Source organism: Heptranchias perlo, chromosome 6 (assembly GCF_035084215.1).
Source record: "Heptranchias perlo isolate sHepPer1 chromosome 6, sHepPer1.hap1, whole genome shotgun sequence".
Taxonomy (NCBI): Eukaryota; Metazoa; Chordata; class Chondrichthyes; order Hexanchiformes; family Hexanchidae; genus Heptranchias; species Heptranchias perlo.
In genome coordinates this window covers 28,137,449-28,157,346 of record NC_090330.1, presented here as the reverse complement: position 1 = coordinate 28,157,346, position 19,898 = coordinate 28,137,449, and the positions used below count along the sequence as shown (strand labels likewise).

The window sequence follows — 19,898 nt, the reverse complement described above, 5'->3', positions numbered from 1 at the left end:
CCGAAAAATAAATCCTTACCTTTCCCCACACGATCGCAACTCAATTGATGACCCTTAACGTTGGTTCTGGGTTTGCTGTCCAAAAGCTGCGCAGCGGGCGGACTGCGCAGCCACGTGACTTGCTGTCAGCTGGAGTGTCTGTATTTAAAGGGCCATTGCATCAATGGCTTTTGCTGCACCAAGGAGCAAACAGGCAGAATGGAGCAGCAGAGGGGCAAGCCAGCTCCAAGATTTAGTAACACCTCACTTGAGGTGCTGTTGGCCGGGGTGAGGAGGAGGAGGGAATTATTCTACCTGGTGGACAGGAGGAAGCGCCCTGCCTCTGCCACCAAGAAGGCCTGGCTTGAGGTGACAGAGGAGGTCACCAGCAGGAGCAACATCTCCCCCACTTGGGCGCAGTGCAGGAAGCGCTTCAATGACCCTAACTAGGTCAGCAAAAGTGAGTACACTTACTGATTCTCCTACATTCTATGGTGCACATCACCCCCCCCCACCGGCCCACTCACATTCTGCACTGCCAAGACTACTCCATCACATCACTCCTCACAGCCACTTAAGGCTCATCCTCAACTTACCTTCATTTCCTGAGCACTTCCTCACCTCCTCATTTGTGACCCCACCACTCCCACACACCCCAGTCCTGATCCAATGCAATGTCTCTGTCTGATAGTCATCCTCTGATGCATCTCTTTCATGGTCAGCCTCATCCAAAGCAATGCATTCATCGGCTGACCACTTCACCTTCACTCACTCACTCACACGCCTGTATTTTCTCCCCTTGTAGGAGAAGCGAGCGCAAAATGCACGGGAGAGGGCGAGGACGAGTGGGACCACAACAAACAGTGGTCCTCACAGAGGCAGAGGAGGAGGCCCTGCAGATCAGCCGCACCCTCGAGTGCCTGTCCGTTGGGGATGCTGAGACTGGCACCCCACAAATGCCTGGTGACACAACTTTAACATTCATCACACACATCATGAATTGATGTTAACAATGTTTGGCATGTTGAACACCTCAGTATGCTCATCGCAACATGACACATCTGTGATGATTCTTAATATTGCCTTCTGTTCTCTTCCAGGTCCTTCAGCAACCGAAGTGAGAGGAGGCGGCGATTCCTCAGAGGAGATCCCGGTCTCTGAGGGCACACCATCACATCGTAGTGAGCCATCCACTAGCGCAGATACTCACACCTTGCTGGGTCCTAGTAATCAGTTAGTTGGGTTGGCACCTGGTGAGTCACCACATACATGTGAGCACGAGCTAAGACTGGTGGCAGGGGCGGCTGTGGAGAGTCCGCTTTGGTGGGCTCTCCAGGCTCTGCTCAGCTGGACGCAGATTCTGAACCTCGGGGGCCATCCTTTAAAAGGAGAATGATCGAGGGACAGCAGCACATTTGCGAGGTACTGGAACAGAAGCCACACACACTCTCCACAATAACGGAGAGGATGGAGAAGTCCACCTCCTGCATTAGTGGACTGGTGGCACAGGTAAGTGAGGGAATATCTGCGATGGAGAGAAGGCTAGCCTCCATTGAGCTTCAGGCACTGCTCACAAATGAGTCCATTCAGGCCCTGACAACAGCCTTGCTGACTCAGGGTGAACAACATTCTGCCACCTTAAACAGGCAGACAGATATTTTACAAGTGGGCTTCCAAGGCATCACACATGTCCTCCAAACTGTTGTCCAGCAGTGTGGTAGGAGTGATGTGGGCCTGGCCCAGGAGAAGGATGGTGGCGAAAGGGGACACGGAAGTGGGGACACCACTCAAAGCGTTCCCACGTCTCACCCGTTTCCCCGCCCCTCAACCAGTACCCACAATGCCGCCTCCTCTCTTGATGACCGAGTCTGCCCCTGCACAGGTGCAGGTGGAGCAGTCTTTGGCGGGCCCCTCATGGGCTCCAAAACTCAGAGGGCGTAGGCCCAAAGCATCTCAACAGTCAGGGCATGAACATGAGCAACTTGCCACTAACTCTGCTACAGCCACAGGGGATGCACCACGTAGAAGTAGTAGGAAGAGAAAAGCTAAGGTTTAGTGATCACGAAGGGTATGCACAAGGGTGTCTGACAGACTGTCATATTTTTCATTTATATTTGGTTTTTGTTAAATTCACATTAAATGTTAGCTTTCTCACCACTACTGCCACGTCTTGCCCATTCTTGACTGCCTTTTGTGATAGCGCCCTTTCATGTGCTTCATCATGAACGGCGAGACTTGATGCCACCCAGTGGGTGTATGTGTAGTTGTAGGACTGTTTTGTGCGGGTGGGGTGGGGGCTGCTGGTGTTGGTGCTGCTCGTTCCGGGTGGTCTGAGGACTGGACTATCCTCACTTTGCAGATGTCCTTATGAGAATCGGTCAAATATTAGTGACTCCCTGGCCTCATGAGCAGTCAGGTGAGCCGCTGCTCTGCTGATGGATTGCCCGTCATCCTCCTCCTCGTCCTGCCATCAACATTGAGGAGAACAAAGACGAAATGTGGATGCTGGATGAGGGCATGGGGTCTCATCCTCCGGTAACCCTCTCAGTTGCGCGATGTTGTGCAGGACGCAACAGACGACTATAATTCCACCCACTCTCACTGGTGCATATTGAAGCGCTCCCCCAGATCGATCCAGGCACCAAAATCGCATCTTGAGCAGTCCTATCACATGTTCAATGACAGACCTGGTGGCGATGTGATTGTCATTGCATTGACGCTGTATCTCGCTGATGGGGTTTCTCACAGGTGTCATAAGGCATGTCTGCAGGGGGTATCCCTTGTCTCCGAGGAGCCAGACCTTGAGTCTGTTTGGTGCATGGAAAAGGGCCGGGATGTTGGATTCCCGCAGAATGAAGGAATCATGGCAGCTGCCAGGGAATCTGGCACACACGTAAAGAAATCTTTTCCGGTGGTCGCAAACGAGCTGCGCGTTGATGGAGTGATATCCCTTTCTGTTGATGAATAATCCTGACTCACGTGCAGGTGCTCTGATTGCTACATGTGTGTAATCGATTGCACCCTGTACCCGTGGGAAGTCAGCCAGAGAGTGGAAACCCACAGCCCTTTCAATCTGGCTGAGGTCGTCCATGGGGAAGTTGACGTAGAAGGACACCCTGTGAAACAAACCATCGGTGACCCGTCTTATGCACTTGTGGGCAGACGACTGAGAGACCCCAGCGATGTCACTGATGGCATGGAAGGATCTGGAGGTGAAGAAGTTGAGGGCAGTGGTCACTTCAACTGCGATGGGCAATGCGATGCCACCAGGCCCAGCCGGGAGCAGCTCTGCAACCACCTGGTAATTCACTCTCAGCCTTCGTGGGCACTGCTCCTCAGAGAGGTCCAGGAAGCTCAGCCTTGGTCTGTAGACCCTCTCACAAGTGTAGTGCATCCTACAATGTCGGTCCCTCTGTTGTTCCCCTCTCTGATCTTGTGCAGGTCCCTGTGGCGCACCTCTGTTGTTGCGGAACTGTGCCGTGCCTGCCGCGGATGGTAATGTTCCTCCTCCTCGGATGTACTGGTCAATGCAGCCAGTGCACCCCCCACCCCCCCCCATCCTGATGTTGTTAGTTTGAGGGGGTCCAAAAAGTAGGTAAATATGTGTAAACAGAACCACTCTGAGTGTGAACCAAGAATTCTCAGTCTAAACACAAAGATCTCCAAGCCAAAAGTTTGTCTGAGAGAACTGAATGCACTGCTGCAATAACTCACCTTTTACCCCCGTCTGTCAAACAGGGATTTAAATGGCCAAGTGGTTGCCGGCTGCAACCCTCCGAGTTTCCCATGGCGTGCTTCACATTGAGACAGCGTTGAAATCGTTTCCCGGCATCAATAACAAGATTAATGACAATCCCAATGACTTTAACTACTTTAATTCCTGCTTTAAATATCGTCCCGCCGGCTTTAATTGCCGGCAGAACTTCCGGCTGCCTGAAGCGCGTGCGCGCACCCAGATGGGTCTGGGTCATGCGTGTTTTTCGGCGGGTTGAAGTCGGGATTCCTTCCCGCAACGGAAATCCCCGATTTTGTTTGCACTGCCACCAACGCACCCAGACTTCAAAGATAAAATCGAGGCCATTATGTCAAATGTGGCCAACTAAGTTCAAATGAGAATTAAGGTTGGAATTAGTCCTTCTGATTGGTAAGGAATTCCATATTCTGCTACCAGAGCTATGAGGCTATCCACTAACTAAGAAACCTTCAGCATTTTCTGCAGGAGGTAACATTTCCACCCATCAAATTTAATCAGGTTCCTCACATCTGGGACTGACAAAGCCTGACAGACTTAAGTTGTACTAATCAAAAGCTGTCTGAGCTTGTTTCACCCTTAATTTAATTTTCTGAAGTCTCACATAGGATTCTTGAGGTAAACAGCAATGTCTGAAACGGTTGTTTTAATCTATTGTCATTACTAACACTCTTCAACGTACTGTAGAATTGTTTTTTGTTTATTCAGTTTCTACCATTATGTCTTTACTTTGATTCTCAAGCATGTTTTGTCCTCTTTAAAAGGAACAAAAAGCAGCAGAATAAAATGTAATCTTTAATTCTATGAAATGCAGCATTTTCTGAATTATATCATATAGTTCATATTTAAAATTTTCTATTAACATTATCCTGTGAACCTGGGTTGGCAAAGTGCTAAAGTGCTTTCCACATAAGCAGGAGATTGGATATTTTCATCCTGTGGCTGTATGTTACTGAGACTCGATTGCCCCCTTTGTGTGTGTGTTTTGACAGTTCTGAGCCAAACTGCTAGCTGAAGAGCCACGCCACGGTGAGATGCTCCATCTTGGGAATGAAAAGACTGATGATAACATTATCCATTTGATAGCGCATAATGGAGCAGAACTGGCCAAAAACATAGAAAAGCCTATTGCTTCCCGCAGACTGGAAATAATGCTTGAAGTTGAAAGGATGTGGGGGGAAAATTAAATCTGAGAGGCTGTGTACCCTTGCAAAATGGTAACTTTTGCATGAAAATACCGGATTGGTTTAGGAGGATCCAACGTGACAGTAGATCTGAAATTTATCACAATTTCCGTAATAACTTATCATTTTAAACAATTTCAAAGTTACAGTAGAAATTAGAATTTTGAAAACATTGTTGCGAGGCTTTGGAGACATGCCCATAACAAGCCACCTTCAAATCAGACAAATGTTTATATGCATGAATTATTGTCTTGCAAGTCTTTGCGAGTGCTGTTGGGGAAGGTTTAAACTAGAGTGGCAGGGGGATGGGAACCTGAGCGGGGAGTCAGAAGGGAATAAAATTGAGAGCAGCAAGAGAGGGGAAGACCCAGGGGAAATCTACAATACAAATAGTACAAACAGTTGTTCAAGAACAAGTGAAAGGGAAAAGCATAGAGCAGCGGAAAGAAAGTGTACTTTAGGCACTTTAGATACTTTAGGCACGACAGATAAAATGAAAACTAGAAGGCATAAGGCGATTAACTCAGCATCAAAGCTGTGGCAGGGGGTTGGGAACCTGAGCAGGGAGACAGAGGAAAGCATATCAGGAAGTGATAGAAGGTATGGAGTAAAAGGTAAAGTGTTAAAAAAGGAAAAAGCAGGAACTAAGTGTCACAAAACATATTTGAAAGTTCTTTATCTGAATGCACGTAGCATTCGTAACAAAATGGACGAGTTAACGGCACAAATAACGACGTATGGGTATGATCTTGTGGCCATTACAGAAACATGGCTGCAGGGTGACAACGACTGGGAATTAAATATGCCAGGGTATTTAACAATCAGGAAGGACAGGCAGGAAGGAAGGGGAGGTGGGGTGGCTATGTTAATAAGGGAAGGAATCACTGTAATACAGAGAAAAGATATTGGGACAAAGGATCAGGATAATGAAACAGTTTGGGTAGAGATAAGGAATAATAAGGGGCAAAAAACACTCGTGGGCATAGTATATAGGCCTCCTAATAGTTGCAACTCTGCTGGAAGAAGTATTAATCAGGAAATAGTCGGGGCATGTAATAAGGGAACAGCTATAATTATGGGGGATTTTAACTATCATATTAACTGGACAAATCAAATTGGGCAGGGTAGCCTTGAGGAAGAGTTTATTGAATGTATTAGGGATGGATTTCTTGAGCAGTATGTAACTGATCCTACAAGGTGGCAAGCAACCTTGGACCTGGTCCTGTGTAATGAGCCAGGATTAATTAATAATGTCCTCATTAAGGATCCCCTTGGAATGAGTGACCATAACATGGTTACATTCCATATGCAATTGGAGGGTGAGAAGGTTGGTTCTCAAACAAGCGTACTGAGCTTGAATAAAGGAGACTATGATGGTATGAGAGCGGAATTGATTAAAGTGGACTGGGAAAATAGATTAAAGAGTAAGACGGTACATGAGCAGTGGTGTTCATTTAAGGAGTTATTTTACAACTTTCAAAACAAATATATTCCACTGAGGAAAAAAGGGTGTAAAAGAAATGACAGCCATCCGTGGCTAAGTAAAGAAATTAAGGATAGTATCCGACTAAAAACAAGGACATATAAGGTAGCCAAACTTAGTGGGAGGATAGAAGATTGGGAAGTCTTCAAAAGACAGCAAAAAGTAACTAAAGGATTGATTAAGAAAGGGAAGATAGATTATGAAAATAAATTAGCAAAAATTATAAAAACAGATAGCAAGAGTTTCTACAGTTATATAAAAAGAAAAAGGGTGGCTAAGGCAAACGTAGGTCCTTTAGAGGATGAGACCGGGAAATTAATGGTGGGAAACATGGAGATGGCAAAAATGCTGAACAAATATTTTGTTTCAGTCTTTACGGTAGAGGACACTAAGAATATCCCAACACTGGACAAACAGGGGGCTCTGGGGGGGAGGAGCTAAATACGATTAAAATCACTAAGGAATTGGTACTCAGTAAATTAATGGGACTCAAGGCGGATAAATCCCCTGGACCTGATGGCTTACATCCTAGGGTCTTGAGGGAAGTGGCAGTGGGGATTGTGGATGCTTTGGTAATAATTTTCCAAAATTCTCTGGACTTGGCAAAGGTCCTGGCAGATTGGAAAACTGCCAATGTAACACCCTTATTTAAAAAGGGTAGTAGGCAGAAGGCTGGAAATTATAGACCAGTTAGCTTAACATCTGTGGTGGGTAAAATTTTGGAGTCTGTTATTAAGGAGACAGTAGCAGAACATTTGGATAAACATAATTTAATAGGACAAAGTCAGCATGGCTTTACGAAGGGGAAGTCATGTCTGACAAATTTGCTTGAGTTCTTTGAGGATATAACGTACAGGGTGGATAAAGGGGAACCAGTGGACGTAGTGTATTTGGACTTCCAGAAGGCATTCGACAAGGTGCCACATAAAAGATTATTGCTCAAGATAAAGAATCACTGGATTGGGGGTAATATTCTGGCATGGGTGGAGGATTGGTTATCTAACAGGAAGCAGAGAGTTGGGATAAATGGTACATTCTTGGACTGGCAACCTGTAGCCAGTGGTGTTCCGCAGGGGTCGGTGCTGGGTCCCCAACTCTTTACAATCTATATTAACGATTTGGAGGAGGGGACCGAGTGTAACATATCAAAGTTTGCAGATGATACAAAGATGGGAGGGAAAGTAGAGAGTGAGGAGGACATAAAACACCTACAAGGGGATATAGACAGGCTGGGTGAGTGGGCGGAGATTTGACAGATGTAATACAATATTGGAAAATGTGAGGTTATGCACTTTGGCAGGAAAAATCGGAGAGCAAGTTATTATCTTAATGGCGAGAAACTGGAAAGTACTGCAGTACAAAGGGATCTGGGGGTCCTAATGCAAGAAAATCAAAAGGTTAGTTTGCAGGTGCAGCAGGTGATCAAGAAGGCCAATGGAATGTTGGCTTTTATTGCTAGGGGGATAGAATATAAAAACAGGGAGGTATTGCTGCAGTTATATAAGGTATTGGTGAGACCGTACCTGGAATACTGCATACAGTTTTGGTGTCCATACTTAAGAAAAGACATACTTGCTCTCGAGGCAGTACAAAGAAGGTTCACTCGGTTAATCCCGGGGATGAGGGGGTGGACATATGAGGAGAGGTTGAGTAGATTGGGACTCTACTCATTGGAGTTCAGAAGAATGAGAGGCGATCTTATTGAAACATATAAGATTGTGAAGGGGCTTGATCAGGTGGATGCGGTAAGGATGTTCCCAAGGATGGGTGAAACTAGAACTAGGGGGCATAATCTTAGAATAAGGGGCTGCTCTTTCAAAACTGAGATGAGGAGAAACTTCTTCACTCAGAGGGTAGTAGGTCTGTGGAATTTGCTGCCCCAGGAAGCTGTGGAAGCTACATCATTAAATAAATTTAAAACAGAAATAGACAGTTTCCTAGAAGTAAAGGGAATTAGGGGTTACGGGGAGCGGGCAGGAAATTGGACATGAATTTTGATTTGAGGTTAGGATCAGATCAGCCATGATCTTATTGAATGGCGGAGCAGGCTCGAGGGGCCGATTGGCCTACTCCTGCTCCTATTTCTTATGTTCTTATGTTCTTAAATATTGGTCAACCGCCCTTTGAGAAAGTGAAGTGATATTGGCTCGTAAAAGATGCTTGCATTTGGTTGGCTTCTGAGTTACCAAATGCATTCTGTGTAGAACAATGAGAGAAGAGGCACTGTCTAATAAATTAATTGTTAAACTCCCAAAACAGCAATGAAGAAGGAAGTACAAAAAGATCATGATATTCCAAAACCTGTGATTTCATCACCCAAAAGACTTGTCATACCTGCAAGCAAACTTCACCCACCAGGTATGTATCTATAGTTTATGTTGTGTAATGTATTCTTAAAATATGAAAACAGAACAGGGAATGTAACTACATGTTTAGTCCTTGTGTTCAACATAACCCTTTCTCCAGATTCAAAATGATGCAAGTAAAAACCAAAGCATTTTATTAACATAGGCACCTGGCTAACAGGTACAGTAATTTAGTTTTCTTACGTTTCATTGTAGAAATAAATTACTCTTTGTAAGCATAAGTGAATTAAACACAATCACTAAGTTTCTCATGTAAATCTATAAATTTATACTTGGCTCTATGTGAAATTAACATTTTTAATCCCCCAACAGCTGTCCAATTATCCATGTCACTGGCACTGTTGGTGTCTACCCCCGCCCCCCGATGCATCTTGTACCTCATTAAAATACATCTAATTTCAAAAATATGATTCTCTCCCAGCTGATGGTCCAATTACACTTTTCATGTTATTGCTGCTTATTGCGGAGAATCAGAGACATTTTGGTGGGTATCAGGTTACAAGATCCACTGAATATTATGCCAATTACTTGGGTTGCCTCTAGACTGAATGAGGAGCTCACTTGGGGAAGATAACTCATTGTCATCATTAGAAATAGTGGCAGATCAACAGGTTGGAACACAAATAATTTGGTTTGTGCTCCAGCATTTTTGTCACCTTATTCAGGGTCATGAATTCTTGAGCAATCTGCATTTTAAAGTGTCTCAGTAACTGGTGGGGCAAGGCTGAAGCAACCAGTTCATTATCTCTAGCCAGAGAATCACCAAAAATCTGTCAATGATACAAACTATCCTCAGCTCAGCTACATAATAAGGCACTGCAAGTCCTCATTAAAAGTATAGTATACCTCAACAAGTATTTTTTCACCAAAAAGCTCATCTCATCTTCCAAAGATAAGTCTGAGAAACCCTTGTTGGACTATTTTGTCATAGCAAACCTGTTCATGTCATCTGCTCAAAGCACAATGACAGCAGGACCATCTATTCACCCTTAGATGGGGAGCTCTTTTGTACCTTTCCTTTAATTTATCCTCTTTTCCGCAAAATCAGAGTGAGATATCATCAGAACGTGACAGGGAACTTTGGAATACTGTAGCACAATAGATTGGAACCAATGTACTTTATCACACCAGTCATGGGATACCAGTTCAATTCGCACACTGAATTGCCCAAGCTCATCTGTGAAATTGCAATCATGAAGTAACTTTAAAAGTTTTATTCGACATGAAAGTGATGATTATTACTTTTTATATTGAACGTAAAATGAAGGGAAAGGGGTGTCTCTACAGGAAATAGGGAGAATAAGTAGAAGCGTTATTGCCAAAGAACATCTACCAGCCAACTCGAGTGACATTGGAAGAGGCCTGGAAGCAGGTCATCTGTCCAATTTCAGCAGATGTGCACCACAACAAGGGAAAGATCAGGATGAAACTAGTAAATAATGGACATGGGGAATACTTTAAAACAGCTCTAATGTGTTGTGCTAACTGTTCTTACACTACCTTTCCCAGCCACTTGCTCCTAGCTCATTGTCTGAATATATCTTGTGTTATTTGTCTCAACAACTGCCCCTCTCAAAAGACTTCCAACGGACATATGTAACTAAGCTACAATGATATACTCTCAAAAACACAAACTTGATGGGACAGAGCAGCTTTAAGGTGTATGTTTTAATGGTAATGAAAGAAAATGATTATTAAAAATACATTTAGCGGGAACACTGTTAATGGTATATACAGTTAAGAGGTAACAACTAAATTGGACAATTAGATTCAATTTTTGATACTAAAGGTTGCTTTCAAAAGATGTTTGATAAAGTGCCGCACGGTAGGCTTATCATCAAGATTGCGGCCCTTGGAATAAAGAGGGCAGTAGCAACATGGATACAGAATTGGCTAAGGGACAGGAAACGGAGAATAGTGGTGAAGTTTCAAAGTTCTCTAGATTCAGGAGCTGTCCCTCTGGATTGGAAAATTGCACATGTCACTCTGCTTTTTAAGAAAGGAGAGAGAGGGAAACCAGGGAATTATAGACCAGTTAGCCTAACATCTGTTGTGGGGAACTTGCTGGAGTCTATAATTAAGGATAGGGTGACTGAACACCTTGAGAATTTTCAGTTAATCAGAGAGAGCCAGCATGGATTTGTGAAAGGTAGGTCGTGCCTGACAAACCTGATTGAATTTTTTGAAGTGGTGACTAAAGTAGTGGACAGGGAAATGTCAATGGATGTTATTTATATGGACTTCCAGAAGGCATTTGATAAGGTCCCACATAAGAGACTGTTAGCTAAGATAGAAGCCCATGGAATCGAGGGAAAAGTATGGACTTGATTAGGAAATTGGCTGAGCGAAAGGCGACAGAGAGTAGGGATAATGGGTAAGTATTCACATTGGCAGGATGTGACTAGTGGAGTCCAGCAGGGGCCTCAATTATTCACAATATTTATTAACGATTTAGATGAAGGCATAGAAAGTCTCATATCTAAGTTTGCCGATGACACAAAGATTGGTGGCATTGTAAACAGTGTAGATAAAAACATAAAATTACAAGGTGATATTGATAGATTAGGTGAATGGGCAGAATTGTGGCAAATGGAATTCAATGTAGACAAATGTGAGGTCATCCACTTTGGATCAAAAAAGGATAGAACAGGTTACTTTCTAAATGGTAAAAAGTTAAAAACAGTGGATGTCCAAAGAGACTTAGGGGTTCAGGTGCATAGATCATTGAAGTGTCATGAACAGGTGCAGAAAATAATCAATAAGGCAAATGGAATGCTGGCCTTTATATCTAGAGGACTGGAGTACAAGGGGGCAGAAATTATGCTGCAGCTATACAAAACCCTGGTTAGACCACACCTGGAGTACTGCGAGCAGTTCTGGGCACCGCACCTTCGGAAGGACATATTGGCCTTGGAGGGAGTGCAGCGTAGGTTTACTGGAATGATACCCGGACTTCAAGGGTTAAGTTACGAGTAGAGATTACACAAATTGGGGTTGTATTTTCCAGAGTTTCGAAGGTTAAGGGGTGATCTGATCGAAGTTTATAAGATATTAAGGGGAACAGATAGGGTGGATAGAGAGAAACTATTTCCGCTGGTTGGGGATTCTAGGAGTAGGGGGCACAGTCTAAAAATTAGAGCCAGACCTTTCAGGAGCGAGATTAGAAAACATTTCTACACAGAAAGGGTGGTAGAAGTTTGGAACTCTCTTCTGCAAACGGCAATTGATACTAGCTCAATTGCTAAATTTAAATGTGAGATCGATAGCTTTTTGCCAACCAAAGGTATTAAGGGATTTGGGCCAAAGGCAGGTATATGGAGCTAGATCACAGATCAGCCATGATCTTATCAAATGGCGGAGCAGGCATGAGGGGCTGAATTGCCTACTCCTGTTCCTATGTTTCCTATGTAACAGTTGTTTTTCGGACTGGAGGGAGGTGTACAGTGGTGTTCCCCGGGGTCAGTGCTGGAAGTATTGCTTTTCTTGATATATATTCATGACTTGGACTTGGATGTACAGGGCACAATTTCAAAATTTGCAGATGACACAAAACTTGGAAGGGTAGTAAACAGTGAGGAGGATAGTGATAGACTTCAAGAGGATATAGACAGGCTGGTGGCATGGACGGACATGTGGCAGATGAAATTTAATGCAGAAAAATGCAAAGTGATACATTTCGGTAGGAAGAATGAGGAGACGCAATTTAAACTAGATGGCACAACTCTAAAAGGGGTACAGGAACAGAGAGATCTGGGGGTATATGTGCACAAATCGTTGAAGGTGGCAGGGCAGGTTGAGAAAGTGGTTAAAAAAGCATAGGGATGGGCTTTATAAATAGAGGCATAGAGTACAAAAGTATGGAAGTCATGATGAACCTTTATGAAACACTGGTTTGGCCACAACTGGAGTATTGTGTCCAGTTCTGGGCACCGCACTTTAGGAAAGATGTGAAGGCCTTAGAAAAGGTGCAGAAGAGATTTTCTAGAATGATTCCAGGGATGAGGGACTTTAGTTACGTGGACAGAGAAGTTGGGGTTGTTCTCCTTGGAACAGAGAGGGTTGCGAGGAGATTTGATAGAGGTATTCAAAATCATGAAGGGTCTAGACAGAGTAGATAGAGAGAAACTGTTGCCATTGGCGGAAGGGTCAAGGACCAGAGGACAAAAATTTAAGATGATTGGCAAAAGAACCAAAGGTGACATGAGGAAAAACTTTTTTACACAGCGAGCGGTTAGGATTTGGAATGCACTGCCCGAGGTAGTGGTGGAGGCAGATTCAGTCATGGCCTTCACAAGGGAACTGGATAAGTACTTGAAAGGAAAAATTTGTAGGGCCACGGGGAAAGGGCGGGGGAATGGGACTAGCTGGATTGCTTTTGCATAGAGCCAGCGCGGACTCAATGGGCCGAATGGCCTCCTTCCATGCTATAACCTCTCTATGATTCTATTCTATGAAATTGGCAAGTTATGTTTCCTTTCAGGAATTTGATTAATGAACATACCAGTTCCCCTTTGCAGTTCTGTAAAAACAAAGGCTGTTATTACAAAGAGTTGGCAGATTCACACTCAACAATGAAAGTTTTGAATTCCTTGACTGTGTTGTGCAGAAATTAGAACCATTATCTATTGTTCTTGTGCCAAGGATGAAGTCATGATGCTCTGCAAAGTTTGTACTACACTGTATCAGAAATTAGACCTTTACTTCTTGACAAGCTACGTGGGAGGCAGTTCAACATGAGCTTTCACAGAAATGCACATAAAAAAATATGAATTCATAATGGCAACTACAAAAGATCATTGTTAAAAAAAAACTGTTGGTTTTGTTGTAAATGATTCTGTCACTTAGAAAACTCTGACTTAGTTGCAGTTTACAATCAGCTGTGAGTGCTGCAATGGTACAATTCTCAAGTACTCCTCTGCCCCTCACAAAGCACATTCATCTTTTGATGTCTATAAAAGTCTATAAAATAATGAGGGGCATAGATAAGGTAGATAGTCAAAATCTTTTCCCAAAGGTAGGGGAGTCTATAACGAGGGGACATAGATTTAAGGTGAGAGGGGAGAGATACAAAAGGGTCCAGAGGGGCAATTTTTTCACTCAAAGGGTGGTGAGTGTCTGGAATGAGCTGCCAGAGGCAGTAGTAGAGGCGGGTACAATTTTGTCTTTTAAAAAGCATTTGGACAGTTACATGGGTAAGATGGGTATAGAGGGATATGGGCCAAGTGCAGGCAATTGGGACTAGCTTAGTGGTATAAACTGGGCGACATGGACATGTTGGGCCGAAGGGCCTGTTTCCATGTTGTAACATCTATGATTCTATGATGTGTATCTAATGCTGTGTATAAGGAAGATTATAATCGATCGCGGTCATCTGCAACAGTCTTTCACCATAACGTTAGATGTTGACCAGCGACATTTCTAAGGATTGTATAGAAAGAGAGGAAGGATCAGGTTTGGAAGCAAGAAAAGGGAAAACTGAGAAAAATTCTATTAATAACTTGTTTGGTTAGTGCATCTAGTCAGAGTCTAGAATGAAAGTGTCATTGCGAGGATGCATGGGATGGGGTCTGATCTTTTCAGACTCTCATGGATTCAAGAGTTACAATAGTGGTGAATAAAGTCCCTTTCTTGACCATACTGCAAGCAAACCAGTAAGCAACAGGAGGCAACAGTGACTTTTGAGTTGGGGATATCCAGGAGAGCAGATGTGTTTTGGGAGCCAGCTTTCCCCTTCCTGCTAAGTTAACACAAATTTTATATTTTCAGATTTCTGAAACGTTAACGGCAGCTCTTTAGATCATCCATATCAATCTACTTGTAATATAATGGAGTTCATTAGAAGATAATACGTTCTGGTCGGGAAATGATCAGCTGTACCCTGCAGTTTAGCAACATACCACAGATATACAATCTGGCCTCATGGGAGGCCACTTTTGTACTGTAATTATATCTTCATTAAGCTCTCGTGCTGAGATTATTCAACCTTTGACAAAAAGCAAAAAAGTTAAACATGCGAAGCAAATAAAAATATTTTTACTCTCATTCGTGGAAAGGACAACAAAAGTCAAAGGGAAAAGTAAAATACACATTACGGTTCCTGTGCCATAATCGCTTGTGATCTTTGCCATGATAACTTAGGAACAACATAGATGCAGCATAAACCATGAATGAGAGGGGAAACCCAACTCCGATCAGTGGAAAGGCTATAGGATAGGTTTTTGATATGTATGCAGTTTACACCCCCATGGTTTGAAACAGGTGTTTCATTCAGCTGAAATGAAGTGCGTTTTTTGCATGCAATTTTTGCCACCATCTTATCATAACTAAAGAAAGAACTTACATTTATATAGCACCTTTCATATCCTCAGGATTCCCTAAAACAGTTCACAACCAATGAATTAGATTTAAAGTGTAGTTACAGTCATTATGTAGGCAAACACAGAAGTCAGTTTGTGTACAGCAAAATCCCACAAACTGCAATATGAGAAATGACTAGTTAATCTGTTTTGATGGTGTTGGTTGAGGGATAAATGTTGGCCAGAACACCAGGAGAACCCCCTTGCTCTTCAAATAGTGCCATGAGATCTTTACATCCACTCGATAAGGCAGATGGGGCCTCAGTTTGACATCTCATCCGAAAGATGGCACCTCTGACAATGCAGCAGTCCCTCTACTGCACTGAAACACCAGCCTAGATTATGTGATCAAATCCTGTGGTTTGAATCCACAACCTTTGGACTCAAAGGCAAGAGTATTATTGCTAATCCAAGCTGACACTTTTTTGGCACAGCTTCAGTTGCAGATTTGGATATGTTCAGAGAGCACTATAACTTCTCATTTCCTAGTTTCATACCAGGGAATCTTTGCTATACCTTTTTCATGGTTCTAATATCCTTTCTAAAATGGGATGTCCAGAATTGCATGTAGTATTCCAATTAGTGGCCTAATGTCTTATACAAATTCCACATAAAGTTATTTGGTTTTATATTCAAAGCCTAGAATTCCATTTGTTTTTATTGCCTTTTCTACCTTCAATCCCATCATTAAAGTTCTACTTCAAGATTTCTCTGTTTCTCCACTCTGTTAATAATCCTCTTGTTAGGATATATTTCCTTTCCAAAATATCCTACTTCGCATTTCTCTGCATTGAACTGCATCTGTCACATTTCTGCCCACTCCATTGACCTAAGTCTTCCTGTGTTCTTTCTCAGTTTACATGCCCTACCCCTGGATACCTGGTATCACCATTCAGTAAACATTGTATAACATAATTGTCAAAAAACATTTTGACAAGTGACTAAACAGCTGGCGACTTTAATAACGTTGAAACCTGTTGGATTGGAAGGCAGATTTTAGGTTGGACAAGGAATTGGCTGAATCGTCGTAGGTTGTTATTAATGGTAGTGGTTCTGCATGGGGATCGGTCACTAGTGGAGTCCTGCAGAGATCGGTGTTACGGCTGTTGCTGCTCACCATCTTTATCAATGATTTGGATGAAGGCACAAGAAACCTGTCCACAAGTTCTTGGATGAGAAAAAGATATATGTAAGATATTGAAGATGAGAAAAATAGACTACAGTCTGATATAAATACGATCTGCAAATGGGCCCACTTCTGGCAAAATCAGTGTCATTCTATGTGAGCCTATATCCAAATTATAATATAAATCAAATTTAAGTCCTGTTGAAGGTGATCCAGCCTATGAACAAAAAAGAATGATGAGTTCTCAGCCTGATCTCCAGGCTATCTTTGCAGCTTCATGTAACATTTTAAATCAGAGGCCTTATGAGAGGCACAGTCATATTGGTAACTGATCCTCTGAGCAGTAATAAAACTGAAAGTCAAAGAAGTCTGCAGACCATTCTTAGAGCTCATGGCAAGAAAGCTTTGTCAAGTTGCTATGAAATGAAGGGGAAAGATGGAGTCAATTATACAGCACAAAAATGATTATCATATTGAGGACTAGACAGTTGTGTTTTTTTGCTTGTTTTGTTTTTATAGCGGGCGAGGGGAAAAGCTAACGTAGGGAATAATTAGTTGTGACCTGCTGTTTCTATTTATTTTATGATCAGGATCATTAATCTCTCATGCCTAATTATGCATAGTCAGCTCTAATCATTATACAGCATTTAAAGCACACAGGAGATCATTCTATAAAGCATAGTAATTATGACAAGATTGCATATCTTTGTTTTGAGTGTTAATACCTATGGCAGTTGTGAGTTCCTGCACATTACCTTGGAGATTTAGGTCTTAGCCTATTACCAGGGGGACAAAAACAAATGACCATTATAGTTTATTGCAAAACCAGGTACAAGTGTAGAGCTGAAACCTATGTGGGATAGAATGAATGAGTTTTGCAGCATCTCAACAAACTTACCTTTTCTCATTGACTAATTGATTGTTATAAGGTTCTAGATAAGTACCTGTTGGTGTTGGCAGTAACACAAGTTGAAAGAGCCACTTAAAGATGTTTAGGTCAGATGAATTACCAAATGGTAGATTAAAAGAGGAAGCACTCCTTTCGGCTTCACCTTTATGTGAATATTTCCATTAATATCTCCATGTTAGATAGTAAAAATCCCAAGCCTCAGAAATCACTAAATGTGGCCACTTTGCCAAAGGCTTATTTACAAGATCACAAGATAATTATGAATGAGGAAGGCCATTCAACTCATGTTAATTCATCCATCCAAAAATGACCCTACATTCCCCCTTGCTTCATCTAATTGTTTCTTAAATGTTTCAGTTTACACCATCACCCTTCTGCCCCAAAATCCATTCCAAGTGCTGATCACACTTTGCATGAAGAACCTCCTGATATCAATCCTAAATTTACCGTTTCCTAGTTTGAACTTGTGTTGTCTTGTCCTACTCCCACTGTTTAATTTAAAGTAGTATTCCAGATTAACCTTTTCCATACCATTTACTATCTCATTGCGTCTATAAGATCATCTCTCAGACGCCTTCTTTTCAGGCTGAAAATCCCATATCTTCAGTCTTTCCTCATAATTCAGACCTCTGACACTAAGGGAGTAATTTTAACCCCCAAGAACGGGTGGGTTAGGGGGCGGGTGGGAAGTAAAAATTGTAGCATTTTAAATTGCGACTGCAGCCCAGCTCCAACATGCCCTCTTCCGGGTTTAACATGGACGCATTTGGATGCGCGCGCTCAGCCGAATCCCGGAAGTCACATCCGCCATTACTGCTGGCAGGTGGATCGTTAAAGGGGCAATTTACCTACTTGAGATACTTAAGGTAGGTTTTTTACTATTTAATGTTACTGATCTTTAAATATAACGGCTCCAGGACGGATTTCCCGATGCTCGTGAATCTCACCAGGCGAAAGGAGGTGAGAAGGGCCCCTTCATCAGGTAAGTGCTTTTATTGCACTGCTTGTGGGCCAGGGGGAGCAGGAGTGTTTCCTTCAGGTCAGATGAATTGTCAATCTGGCTGGCTGTCGCATGGGAAACTCAGAAGCAAAAATAATCGCCTTCAATTGAGTTGCGATCGCAGATTCCGACGCACTCACTTCACTTCCAGATTTCCCATGTGAAAATCTACCCACCCACTCTATTCCCGGCTCCAGGTCAAAATCATGCCCTAGGGACTGGCCACATGGCTCTTCTTTGCACTGCCTCCAGCTCTTGAATGTTTCCTTTGTTTCTCGGCAAGCAGATCTGGGCATAATACTCAAGATGTTCTGAGAGCACAGGACAAGTTCCTTTGACTTGTATTCTACTGTTTTGACTATGTAGTTCAACATTCTTTTGGATTTGTTGATTGCTACTCTGCATTAGTTGGACATATTGCACCTAAATGGTGAGACCCGATGCACCCCCGACATTGAGCCTCAGATCTCATTTACATCGAGGTAGCAACAGCCAGCTCGCAGGTGAGGCGCGATTGAAGATGTAACAGTCGTGCATTACATTTGCCAATTCTGACTCGAGGCCACCTGGGTTTTCTTAATTTCTATTGGGTTGATTGAATAACTTTCCTGTTCTCACACACCCCTCTCATATCTTCGTAGAGCAAACTGTTCTCCCCCCTAGTGCTATGTTAAATTTTTTTCACATTAGAGATTTCTATCTAGAATAGTTGCTTCTGTAGTTTACCCCCTCTCACAGGAACGACTTTATCCTCAATATCAGTTCAAAATTAAATGTGGCCATTGTCGTAGACACCAATTATTGTCAAGAAAGTTTACTGTTCCACTAGATTTTAAACTTTTATAATTGCAGGCTCGAGGGGCCGAATGGCCTACTCCTGCTCTTAATTCGTATGTTTGTATGCATCATTTAATTATAAGCCACAAGCAGGAAAAGGATTGATAATGTATGTTTAAAAGCATTTTTACAGCATGGGCCAGTGGCCATAATCTGAGATAATGGATACATTTAAATCAATGTGAGTACAAATCAGGGAAACCCATTTTATACTTACATTGACCTTGAAAGAGGAGGTGCTTCTCTGATTTTGGACCAACCTAAACAGTATATCAACACAAACCGTTATGTCTCATGAGAGAATTGAGTACATTGCATATTTTGGTTGAATTATCCATAAATTTCCAAATGAAAAGCATTGCTAGGATTTTGAGGATAGATTCTAAGGGGAGAATTTTAACCACCTCGCCCAGCGAGAACTGGGACGGGGTGCCTTTAAAATGGAGCAGACAGCTTTAGTGCCGATTAATCACGACTGTTTGATGACAAAAGTCCAAATAGCAATATTCATTTGACCAATTTGCAAAGAGGTCACATATACTAACAATGTTGAGTATCAGTGCAGGCATTCCCCAACCAATGTCACTAGAGTGCAGGGAATGAACATCTACGCAGGAGTCCTGCAAGGAAGTGAGCTAAATTAAAAACAAAGCACCTAAAACACACCCTAAGTATAAGCATTTTCAATTAAAAGTACATACCTGTAGAGTTTCCTTTTTAAAGGGGCAGATGCTTTGCTAATTTAAAGATAGCAGAGCATTAAAACAGGAGGCATGATCCTTGAATGAGGAGACCATGTGGTGGTGCATCCCAAGAAATTGAATTGGAACCATTTTATTTTCAGCTATGGCAAAGTACTGTTGTTAGTGTAATAATAAAGTAATGTCCAACTAGTCTAGCATTCAG

The 19,898-nt window shown here is 42.6% G+C and overlaps 1 protein-coding gene across 2 annotated transcripts in view; it reads left to right on the top strand.

Annotated features, from left to right (window-relative positions):
- LOC137322854 (microtubule-associated tumor suppressor candidate 2-like) overlaps nucleotides 1-19,898 on the top strand; it is a 434,152-nt gene that overhangs the window by 327,888 nt on the left and 86,366 nt on the right. For both annotated transcript variants that reach the window (XM_067985994.1, XM_067985995.1), the window contains one exon: nucleotides 8,657-8,755. In XM_067985994.1, coding sequence (XP_067842095.1) covers nucleotides 8,657-8,755 — 99 coding nt within the window. The remainder of the gene's footprint in view (nucleotides 1-8,656; nucleotides 8,756-19,898) is intronic.